Genomic DNA, 12,073 nt, shown 5'->3' with positions numbered 1-12,073 from the left:
GCCCCTGTCTCACCACCCTACCCTTGCACATAAATACAATCCTATTGGCTCATTTCACCTCTTGGCCACAAAACTTGTACCTCTTGAATTTAGTAGGGGGCTTCTAAATTCACGGGGAACCTAAATCCTGAAAAGAGATAAACACTCAATAAATGACAGTGACTGTAATTATCTCTAATTAAAAAAATTATATCCCCAGATCCTAAATGTTTTCCTAGGCATCAGACATGCTTGTGCCTGATTGAGTTGGGAAACCCTCATATCTTACATGTTTGGCCCGTGGGACTCTTAATGCTGGGAACTTCCAGCACTTTCCAGACATAATAAAATCCCTGTTTTTATATAGCCATCTCAAATCTCTAACTATTTTCAAGGCTCCTATTTTGCTCTGTGGGATGTAGCCATTGGGGCAAAACAAATTAGAAGCAGGCACATCACAAGAGTCTCAAAATGAGAGTGACCCATGTCCATGGAGGGGCAGCCCACCTAAAGGCCACAGGCAGGAGGCCCTCGTTGGCTAAGACTACAGAGGTGTAGAATGAGCAGGAATCCTGGGGTGTCCCAGACCACCCCTCTTTTGTGGAGGAGAATTCTGACCCGGGGGAACCCAAGGACAGATGACATCCTGAAGTCACACCTCCCTCTGATCTTACTGGCCTGGCCTCTGACAGTCCTGCTCATCACTGCTAATTAATGCATCAACAGACACTTCTTACACACTCAGCAGTTATTAACTATCTATAGTGTGCCGGGTACTGCACTAAACAAAAGTGATAGCAGCTCCTGTCTTTCCAGAGGTCACGGGTCAGTGGGAGACACAGACATGTAAATCAATGACCAAAAAAGGAGGCTTATCAAGGAGATAATGTCAGGAGAGGAGGGCAATAGAGCTGAATTTTGACACATGGCCTAACTTGATGGACAATAGATACGACATTCACGGCACGTTTCAGCCACAGGGAGAAAGGAACCCTGGGGGCTGGGGGACAAGACGCTGAGGCAGCAAGATGTGTTCATGGCGGGAAGGAGCTTGGAGTCCCGGGGGGGGTGGGCGGCGGGGGGGGGACTCAGGGCCAGGGAGCTGGGAGATGAAGCTGGCAAAAGTCTGAAGCAGGCAGGGTCTTGTACACCCTGCTAGGCGGCTTCGACTTCTCTCTGGATGTAGAAGAGATTATGAGTTTTAGTCATGGAATATTAAAAGTATTTTGGAAGTAAAGTGGATGATGGACACTAGAGGCAGGGAGGCTGTTGTCATAGACGAGAGGAGAGCCGTGAGCGCCTGCACCAGGGCAGCAGCGGGAGGAAGGGTGGCGAGCAGGAAGGACAGTCAGAAGGCGTCTGCCCATCCTGAGGCCAAGTCCCGGACCCCAGGATGATGGGTCTTTCCATAACTTCTGCAAAATGATCTTCAGGGCTCCACGGTGAGTGGGTAGGTGGGTTAGGCATCCTTAGGGCTTGAACTTAAATTTTGGCGGCAAGCTACTGTTTAAGGTCTGTCTCCCTATAGACCCTCACACCGGCTGTGTAAGAATACAGAACTGAGGCAGTGCAAAGTCATCTCACTGAGTGGGGCTGTCTCCATTCACTCTTAGAAAATAAGGGGAAGAGGGGCGCCTTGGTGGCTCAGTCGGTTGAGTGTCCGACTTCAGCTCAGGTCATGATCTCTCGGTTTGTGTGTTCAAAACCCACATCGGGCTTGCTGCTGTCAGATTGTCAGCGCAGAGCCTGCTTCGGATCCTCTGTTCCCCCCTCTCTGCCCCTCCTCTGCTTGCACTCTCCCAAAAATAAGTAAGTAAATGCAAAAAAAAAAAAATGTAGGGGGAAGAGAAATGATTGAGAGGCGGTGCCAAAGCCTGAGGCTTTTCATTAACTTCTGATTTTAGGCTCTAGGCCCATCATTTAAATGAGTGATATGGAACAGACTGCTGAAATTCTTTAATCTGGTATTTCCCTCTCTAAACAGCTGGCCATCCCACAGCCAGATAGGGATGCGGCAGGCAGCAATGGAGACCTGCTCTGGGGAACAGCCTTGAGGACTCCGAAACATTAATTAATATTCAGAGCAAGTTGGGGAGGGGACAGGGCTTTGTGCTTATTTCACAGGAAGTCTACCTGCTTCAGGACTTGGGTGTTCTCATAAAGTGGGCTTGGCTGGTTATTCGTTTATTCATTGTAAAGACATTTCAGGTTCAAGTGTGATTGAAGTCAGAGAACCTTGATAACAGTTATCTCCTAGAAAGCTCTTGTGCTGCAATTGTCCCTGAGACATACCACTGTTACTACAAATGGGTGGATGAAGGGATGTAATAGCCGCTTAATTTTCAGAACTAGGGTCAGGAAAAACCAAGAAAAACAGAACAACACCCATTTCTGGAACACTTATTAGGCAACCATGGTCAAAACCAGTAAGTGGAAGTACTTGGCTCCAATCTCAGGAATGCCTAACTCCGAACTTCTGCTCATGACCAGTAGACCAGTAGGCTGTATTTTGTCTGCTTACTTTCTTTTCCGTAGTACTTTTCTTTTCCTCTTATTTAACATCACAAAGTACAGGAGATGACTGGGACAGTGTCATTTTCTCTACCTTAGAGACATGTAACCTGGGAAGCCCCACCATGTGTGGAGGGGGCAGTGAAGGGGACCCGGGATGATACATGATGGAGGGGTCTGGTGGCTCTCATCTCCCTGACTTTCTCCGTACCTGTAGGTATGTTTCCAGAGCTGTCCACACGTCCCAGTCATGCAGTGGGGCTCCCTTTCCGAGGTGTGTTTTGATTCTCCTCTCTCGTTCTGGAGGGCTCAGAGCAGGATGGGCCCGAGCCCTGGGGATGCCCAGGACCGTCTCATGCACGTAGACTGACCAGAGGTTGCAGGTAGCCTCAGTGGTGTGCGGGGGGAACTCCCACTCTTGTCGCTGCTGGTTGTGACCCAGCTCATGGATGGGTCCCCACAGACCCCTGCTCCTCATGCCTGCCTCGTTGATGAGCTCCTGCACTGACTCCAGGTGGCACATGATGGGGTACCCCGAGTGCATCCAGCCTGGGGACGCAGAAGCAAGAGATGAGGGACAGGGAGGACCCAAGCCCATCGCCCTTCATTCCTCTCTGCCGGGTGACTTTTCCTCACCATCCTGGTTGCCCTCCACGACGCCAGATCTGTGCTGATCGGAAAGTAGATGACTTCCTTTACCTGGTCAGAAACTGCAGAGCCCCCGGCCCCCTGCCCAGCCCTTCACGCCGGAGGTATGCCCTCCTCCTCGCTCTGGCCCTGAAGAATCTGAATGCACTTTATGCAGCCATTCCTGCTATAATTCAGCACTTCATTTTGTGTGATTTCCCTGCCTTGTGAGTCTGGTACAGTGTCCTGTGTCTGGACTGGAGAACAGTGTCATGTCTACCTCTGCCATGTAAACCACTGTCGTACAGATTTCTACTCATTAGCAGAGGCCATTTCTCCTTTTTTAAAGAGAAGCAAACTGAGGTCCAAAGGAAATTTCAGTATGTCAGAACCAGATCTCATTTTTCTTTCATGTCAGCCACTCAATAGTGAACGTAAACTGCTCCTTTGTCCCACTGCCAACTCACTTCTGTTTGGGGGGCTATTTCTGTTGAACCTCTCCTTCAGACAACAAACGAATGGCTCATCGCTATCTGTGAACTCTCAGTAGCAATATTTTTTTTCTGAGATTGTCCTGCCATCCTGTGAAATCTCACCTTGTAGAGGTAAATGATTCACCTTTTCAGATGTGAACGTCTCTGCATCCCTATCAAGGCCTTTTCTCCTTTACTGGTGAGATTATGCCTTGCACATACCGCACGTTAAAAAAGGCAAAATACTGAATAAACGGTGTGCACTGAGCGGGAGGAGCCCAGCCCCGGAGCACCCACCGGCTGAGATCTGCACGTCGGCCACAATCCTCTCGGGACGGCAGAGAGGGAAAGGCTTGGCCGCCAGCTGGGCTGTCGCCCGCATCATCTCGTCCCAGAGGCGGAGCGCAGGCTCGGGGTTCTCCAGGGTGCGCAGGTCTGCGGTCGGCACCGTCAAGATGATATTATCCGTTGCCAGCTCTCCCCAGGGAGCCGGGCTCTCCTGGACACAGTTCTTCCACTCCTCCACCGCTGTCGTACCTGGGAACAAACACATGGGCCTGTCTCCCCACCTCCTCAACTTACCTTGAACTCCAGGAGGAGGCCACTGAAATACTGAACTAAACGTGTGGATCCCTGTGCTGAGAAGGGAAGAACGGGCCTCGGGACCCTCCCCTTGGCTCGGCCCAGAAGTCTCCACAGACATCGGGTGTTCCACAGCCCCATCCAGCCCCGCTTGCATCTCAAACACCCCTTCCCCTCTGTCTGGCAGCCGCCGCCCCAGCCCAACTTAGCAACGAGCCCCAGGTGCTGGCGCCCCCCCCCCCACAGCGCCCCCTCTGCCCCTGGGCGTTGTCTCCTCACCCAGCTTGTAGTATGGGGCAGGCACAGCCCTCTTGATGGTGACAGGAACGGGGCCCAGTCTGCTGCCCTTGGGCACGATGACATAGAGGAGGCCGCCCCAGAGGCAGGAGACCGACCGCGTGGTCCTGTCCATGCAGCACTGGTGCGTCACCACCGGGGCTCGGCACAGCTCTTCGGCCTTGCTCAGGTTATCGGTGTGGCAGCCGACCTGTACCTGGGGAGGTGAGTCCACTGTGTGTAGCAGACACTAGGTCTGTGTGGTGCGTGGTGGGGGGGGCTGTGTGTGCCGGCTGGTGGCAGGCACCCGGCAAACACCAGCCTCCCCCTTCTGCGAGCCACGCCTGAAACCTACGAGGTTGCAGTCCTTGGGACCGAATGCTGCGCGGGGCCATTCGGTTCAAACACCCCGACAGCGGGGTGTCCCCAGACAGGCAGGCACGCCGACCCCGAGGCAGACACAGGCTGGGGCCCTGCGGTGTGTCTGCCAGGTGGAGCCGGGCTCTCGTTCAGGGCCTGCGCCGCGTGGTGATTCCGACCCACGATGAGCCCCACGGGGTCCTGGGCCACCCAGGGTGCACACGGGGGCCAGCCGTCCAGAGGCCGTGGGATCTGGCCCAAGGCGGGAGGGCTGGCTCTCGCTCCCCCCCTTGACCAGGGCCCTGCCGGTCACGTGGGTGCAGGGTGGTTCCGTCCAGGGGCCTGGGGTTGCTTCTCTTGGGTGGAACAGAAGCGAGCGCCAGGAAGGAGGCGCAGGGGAGGCTCCTGACGGTGGTAGGAGGTGACCCTCGGGGCTGAGGCAGGACCGGGCCAGCCCTGCCTGTGGGGCCTGCTAGTGTGCGTGCCCTCGGGGGTCCAGGCAACGACCTAAAACACAGGAAGGCCGTGCGCAGTGGGCGAGGTGCGTGAGGTTCGGAGGCTGCCGTGGGGCTCCTGGGGGGACGTAAAGTCGCCGCACGTGGAAACGCGAGGGCTTAGGTTTGCGTCCTAGACCCGATAGTAGCTCTGGCGTCTCAGTTGCTCCTTTAGGCCGAAATAGAGCTGCTTCGTCTATGCAATCTGTGAAATGGGCACAATCCTCCCTTCCTGGCCTCCCGGGAACGCCGCTGGGAGCTGAGGGAAACCGAGCGGCCCGGGGTCTTACCTTCAGGCCGGCACAGGCCGCGGCTTCCGACAGCGAGACCTCTGCGCTTTGCCCGCCCGGGAGGTAGAGCCCAGTACTCACCCAGCAATCCCCGTCGCCTGACGAAAGCCACAGGAGAAGGGCTGAGCCCCCGGAGCCTCGGGGCGCCTCCCAGGGCACAGCCCCGGCCCCGCCGCCTTAGCTCACCCACGCGTCCGGCACGCCCCCCGGACCCTCGGCGGAGCCCCCACCCCGGCTTCCCCGAGGTACGTGACGGAGAATGCCGCGGGCCCACCGGCGCTCCGGAGCCCGCAGGCACCGCCCCCACTCCGTACCTGGGTTGCTGCCGTCGATCTTCACAGTGACGGGGAGCTCCGAGGGGGGCGCGGGGGAGCCGCAGGGCCACGCGCCGGCGCCCCGCAGCAGCCGGGAGCAGTCGGTCCCGGCGCACGCCAGCTCCGTGGCCAGGCGGAGCGCCGCCGCCTCGCAGGAATCGCCGGCCACCGGGTGCTCCCGGCTCACGGCTGGGAGCCCCGACAGGTGCAGCGTCTTCCTCAGGAGCCGGTGCAAGGACGCGTAAGCCGGGACGCCGTCGGCGGGGATCTGGAGGAACGCTGCGCCGTCTGCGCCCAGCTTTGCCAGCCAGCGCTTTTCCGCGCCCCCAGCCCCGCGGCGCAGCGCGGCCTCGAACTCGCACAGCGCCTCGCGGAGGTGGTAGCCGCGCATCTCGGCGGGGGGGACGGGGAAGCAGCCGGGGTCCAGGGTCTGAGCCAGGATGCTGAGGCCAAAGGGGTTGAGGATGATGTTACCGGGGAAACCGGCCAAAGGGGAGCGGCCTGGGTTCTGGGAGGCCCACCACCAGGCCTGGCCCCCGATCAGCAGGCCCCCGCCCTCGGCCACGAACTCCTGGAGCTGCTTGGCCTCCTTGTCACTGTAAGCCACGCAGCAGTAGACACGCAAGCCGTGCGTCAGGCGGGGCTGCAGAGCGCACTCCAGGCCGTGCCCCGACAGCAGGGCGCACAGGTTTTTCAGGTGCGTGTTCACCCCAAATTTGCCCGTCCGGCCTCCGGCCAGCCAGCGCGCAGCGTTGAGCAAGAAGGGCCCCATCTTGGGAGCACAGAGCATGCCCTCGTGGGCGGCGAGGACCACCCGGCCCCGGCCATAGCGGGCGGCCGCCAGGAAGCAGCCTAGCGCGGCGTCTAGGCCCAGCGGGAAGGCCAGGGCCCCGTGCACCAGCAGCTGCGAGGGGACGCCCCCCGTCTTGATGTCCAGCTCTGAGATCCCTTCCAGGAGCTGCTGCTGATCCCGCCTGAGGTCCTCCCCGAACCTGGAGAGTGACACGGGGACAGAGGGGCTCCAGTCAGTCACAGCACGGAAGCGAGCTCCTAGATGGGGCCATCCGTGTGCACAGTTCCTGCCCGCCTCCTGCGTCTGCCCAACAACTGCTAGGCTCGAGTATGGAATACCATTCACCCTATCGAACCCACGGCATAGTTTTTCACCTCTGAACAACTAACTTAGGGCACATCACTGCTGAAGTGACAGTGTTGACTCTTACGTAGTGACACAAAAATGGCGCTTATCTTATAACCAAAGTTGTCATGGAAATACTGAGGAGTGAGGTAGTGGCCTTATCTGTACATCCTAAAGTCCACATAAACACTTCCAGGAATTCTTCCCATGCTAGTCAACTGGGTGTTGAATATTCTGGCTTGAATTTCATGTCTTTTTAAATAATTAAACATATAGAAGTTAGAAAAAAATAGTCCATTGTTTCTAGACAAAATAGTCCTACTGTATTTCTGAGAGCTACATTTCTTCTAGAAAAAAAGCTCTGAGCTAGAAACAGAAGTAAATTGTTTAATACTACACTTAAAAATTTATACACACTTAAAAAATTCTCAAATATGATGAGAGTATCACTTTTTATTGAGAAATGGTCTAAATGTAATAAAGTAAAAAAAAACTTGTATGTCAAGATTTTTTTAAACCAATTTGTAGATACTGTAAGTGTCAAACAATGGGACACTGGTTAAATAAGTTGAGGTTAACTGTAGATGGCATACCATATGGTAATTAAAATAAGTATTAATATTGGAAAAAATGGAAAAAATTTAGAAATCAGATTCCAAGATACTGTGCCCTAAATAAACCAAATTTTGTGAAACAAACCACCAAAAATGAAAAAGCAAATAGAAAACACAAAACCAGACAAAGAGGCAGAATCTAGAGCATATTTCTCACATCTTCAGTGACCATCTTGGCTAGTGGGCTTATAGGCGATTTTAATGATCTTCACAAAACTTTATTGATGAAAAGAGCACCTCTTGCACAGTTTCTCCCTTAATTTCTCTTCAGCATAAAGGAGGAGAGATAAAAAAAAAAAACGCATTAATCATACCACGGCTTGCTATTTATTAGTTAAAAACAACAGGCAAATCCATGAGATTTAACACGGACCGATGTCCGGAACGTTCTGCGGAGCAAAAATATTTGCAAAATAGCAGAACTTAGGGATGTACTTATGTAAGACAAAAATAAAACAAAGTTAATAAATCTCAATATATGTGTCAAAAAAGTCAGGATAAAACCACAATAAACTTTTGGATCATGGAATAGAGAGAAAGGCTGGTGTTGAAAGAGATGGTCAAAGGGGCTTTTGCCTCATTGTTAGTTTTTCCTTTTCAAATAAGGAGAATGTACGAATGTATTTTCTCTGGTAATTAAAAATTAAATTTAAAATGCTAATGTAACTGCTGGATAAATAGAAATAAAATGCATAATCTACAAATGTGTTCAGGAATTTAAGGAATAGAGAAAACCTAGTCAAAAAAGGAATGCAGAAAAGAAACAAAGCATAACGACAAAATAAGGCACGAAGAAGAGGTACACTGAAATTATCACTCTATATAAATGGGTCAAATTTCTGTATGAAAAGATAGAGCCTCGTAGCTTGGGTTAAAAACATCTAGGTATAAGCTGCTTGTAAAAGACATACTCAACTGACAGAGAAGGGCTGAAAATGAGGAAATCTGCATACCAACAAAGCTATATCGAAAAAACAACAAAAAGAAAGCAGAAGTGCTGGTATTAATATGAGACACAGCTAAATTCAAAGAGGAAAGAGTTAAAATACACCAAATGAGTACTTTCCATGGGTGAATGTTACACTTTACCAAAGATACAATTCTCATCAATTTTTAGGGTCCTAAAGACGAAGTGCGGAGAGCAAAAACTTCCACAAAGCAGAGTTAAATTTTATGAACTCATAATTGCATTTAGGATGGTAGTGGATCTGTCAGCATCCAATCGGTCAGTTACATTTAAAAAGAGAGAGAGAGATGATTTGAGCAGAAGAAAAACCACGCTTGATCAGAAGCAGAGAACACTGGTGAAATATCTCCCAGACGCTGAGGATGGTGGAGAGAGAGCCTAGGATGCCGCATTCCACCAATTTGTGGCATAAATATAAGGAAAAAAGTAGACTTTCTTAAACGTGATGCATTAAAGAACATACCAGTTTTCAGCACACAAGCACATGCACAGATGAGCAGATTAGATGATCTGCATCAAGCTTTTTTTTTTAATGTTTTATTTATTTCTAGTAGAGAGAGAGAGAGAGAGACAGCATGAGCAGGGGAGGGTCAGAGAGAGAGGGAGTCACAGACTGAAACAGGCTCCAGGCTCTGAGCTGGCAGTTAGCACAGAGCCCGACGCGGGGCTTGAACCCACGAACCGCAAGATCATGACCTAAGCAAAAGTTGGATGCTTAACCGACTAAGCCACCCAGGCGCCCCTGCATCAAGCTTTTAAGAGCAGTAGCAACCTCAGTCCAGACGCGTGAGGATGGGGACGGCAGTGTGGGATGAAAGACAGCCTCCTATCCTATATATATTTCTTTGTTCTCTGTATGTTTTTGACAATAAGCTTGAATTCCTTTTCAAGTAGTTTTGTAAAAAGATGGGATGTCTCTCAAAAGACGAATGAAGGCAGGAAGAGCAAGCACAGTAGATGGGAAACCACGTAATTCTCAACAGATGGTTTGACAGTGTTATAAAGGCAGTATTAATGGTCTCGGATATCTTTTTACCAATATTTAAATCTTCTTGTATACTATCAATAGTATTGAAGTCTGGAAAATAATGAAAGTAGCTTTTGCTTAACGGGCTTAATATATACTAGGCACTCACACATAAGGACTATCTCTCTTACTCTTTTTTTTTTTTTTAACATTTATTTATTTTTGAAAGACAGAGAGAGCATGAGTAGGGGAGGGGCCGAGAGAGAGGGAGACACAGAATCCAAAGCAGGCTCCAGGCTCTGAGCTGTCAGCACAGAGCCCGATGTGGGGCTCAAACCCACAAACTGCAAGATCATGACCTGAGCTGAAGTCGGACACTTAACCAACTGAGTCACCCAGGCACCCTTATATCTTTTAATTATTATGATAACCCTGAAATATACTCACATCACAAATGAGGCTTAAAAAGTTATGCAGTTTGTTCCATGGTTCTTAGCTAGTAACTGGCAGGGACAGGAAGCAAATCCAGGGTGGTTTGCCTCTAGCCATTGTGTCCACACAGCAGTAGAAACTCTCCTTCAATTGCTTGAGTCTTTGGATTAAGCCCACAAGTGGGTATATGGCAATGAACACATATAGTTTGTGCAAAGGAGGCTTTAAATAGATGTGAAGGTGCAAATAATACTTAATTTATGAAAAATGAAACATGTGTTCCTTTAGAGCTGACAGTGCAAGAGGCACTGAGGAAGGAGGGAAGAAGAAGGTGATGGTGTTAGGTAATTCACCAGGCCACACCTAAGCAGACAGGTGATACATGCAGTGGCTGTGTGTGTGTGTGTGTGTGTGTGTGTATAGGTAGGCTTCACACCCAGTGTGGAGCTCAATGCAGGGCTTGGACCCACCCTGAGATCTAGACCCAAGTTGAGATCAAGAATCAGATGCTCATAAAAGCCGTCTATGAGAAGCCCTCAGCTAACATTATCCTCAGTGGGGAAAAGCCGAGAGCTTTCCCCCTGAGATCAGGAACAGGACAGGGATGTCCACCCTCACCACTGTGGTTTAACATAGTGCTGGAAGTCCTAGCATCAGCCATCAGACAACAAAAGGAAATAAAGGCATCAGAATTGGCAAAGAAGAAGTCAAACTCTCACTTTTTGCAGATGACTTGATATTCTATTTAGAATACCCTTCAGACTCCACCATTAGCCTATTAGAGCTGATTCATGAATTCAGCAAAGTTGCAGGATACAAAATCAACGTACAGAAATCGGTTGCATTTCTACACACAATGAAGCAACAGAAAGAGAAATCAAGAAACTGATCCCATTCACAATTGCACAAAAAACCATAAAATACCTCGGAATAAACCTAACCAATGATACAAGAGATCTGTATGATGAAAACTATAGAAAACTTATGAAGGAAATTAAAGAAGACACAAAGAAATGGAAAAACATTCCTTGCTCATGGATTGGAAGAATAAATATGGTTAAAATGTCATTACTACCCAAAGCAATCTACACACTCCATGCAATCCCAATTAAAATTGCACCAGCATTCTTCTCAAAACTAGAACAGACTATCCTAAAATTTTAATGGAACCACAAAAGATCCCGAATAGCCAAAGTAATATTGAAGAAGAAAACCAAAACGGGAGGCATCACCATCCCAGACTTTAGCCTCTACTACAAAGCTGTCATCATCAAGACAGTATGGTATTGGCACAAAAACAGACACATAGACCAATGGAATAGAATAGACAACTCAGAATTGGACCCACAAATGTATGGCCAACTCATCTTTGACAAAGCAGGAAAGAGTATCCAATGGAAAAAAGACAACCTCTTTAACACATGGTGCTGGGAGAAGTGGACAGCAACATGCAGAAGAATGAAACTACATCATTTTTTCACACCGTACACAAAAATAAACTCAAAATGGATAAAGCACCCGAATGTGAGACAGGAAACCACCAAAACCCTAGAGGAGAAAGCAGGAAACAACCTCCTTGACCTCCACCTCAGCAATTTCTTACTTGACACATCCCCAAAGGCAAGGGGATCAAGAGCAAAAATGAACTATTGGGACCTCGTCAAGATTAAAAGCTTCTGCACAGCAATGGAAACAACCCATGAAACTAATAGACAACCGACAGAATGGGAAAAGATAGTTGCAAATGACATATCAGATAAAGGGCTAGTATCTAAAATCTATAAGGAACTCACCAAACTCCACACCCGAAAAACAAATAATCCAGTGAAGAAATGGGCAGAAGACATGAACAGACACTTCTCCAAAGAGGTCATCCAGATGGCCAACAGACACATGAAATGATGCTCAGTATCCCTCCTCATCAGGGAAATACAAATCAAATCCACTCTGAGATACCACCTCACTCCTGTCAGAGTGGCTAAAATGAGCAAATCAGAGTACTCTAGATGCTGGCGAGGATGTGGAGAAATGGGCACCCTCCTACACTGT

The 12,073-nt window shown here is 49.8% G+C and overlaps 1 protein-coding gene across 1 annotated transcript in view; it reads right to left on the bottom strand.

Moving 5' to 3' along the window:
* TCAF2 (TRPM8 channel associated factor 2) overlaps nt 1-12,073 on the bottom strand; it is a 28,217-nt gene that overhangs the window by 2,133 nt on the left and 14,011 nt on the right. The window contains exons 3-7 of the mRNA XM_039243068.1: nt 5,907-6,898; nt 5,593-5,690; nt 4,452-4,665; nt 3,888-4,127; nt 2,702-3,039 (exon numbers count right to left, since the gene is read on the bottom strand). Of these exons, the coding sequence (XP_039098999.1) occupies nt 2,702-3,039; nt 3,888-4,127; nt 4,452-4,665; nt 5,593-5,690; nt 5,907-6,898 (1,882 nt within the window). The remainder of the gene's footprint in view (nt 1-2,701; nt 3,040-3,887; nt 4,128-4,451; nt 4,666-5,592; nt 5,691-5,906; nt 6,899-12,073) is intronic.

The sequence above is a fragment of the Hyaena hyaena genome, unplaced genomic scaffold (assembly GCF_003009895.1).
Source record: "Hyaena hyaena isolate Hyena2069 unplaced genomic scaffold, ASM300989v1 scaffold_220, whole genome shotgun sequence".
Lineage (NCBI taxonomy): Eukaryota > Metazoa > Chordata > Mammalia > Carnivora > Hyaenidae > Hyaena > Hyaena hyaena.
This window is presented reverse-complemented; position numbering and strand designations above follow the sequence as displayed.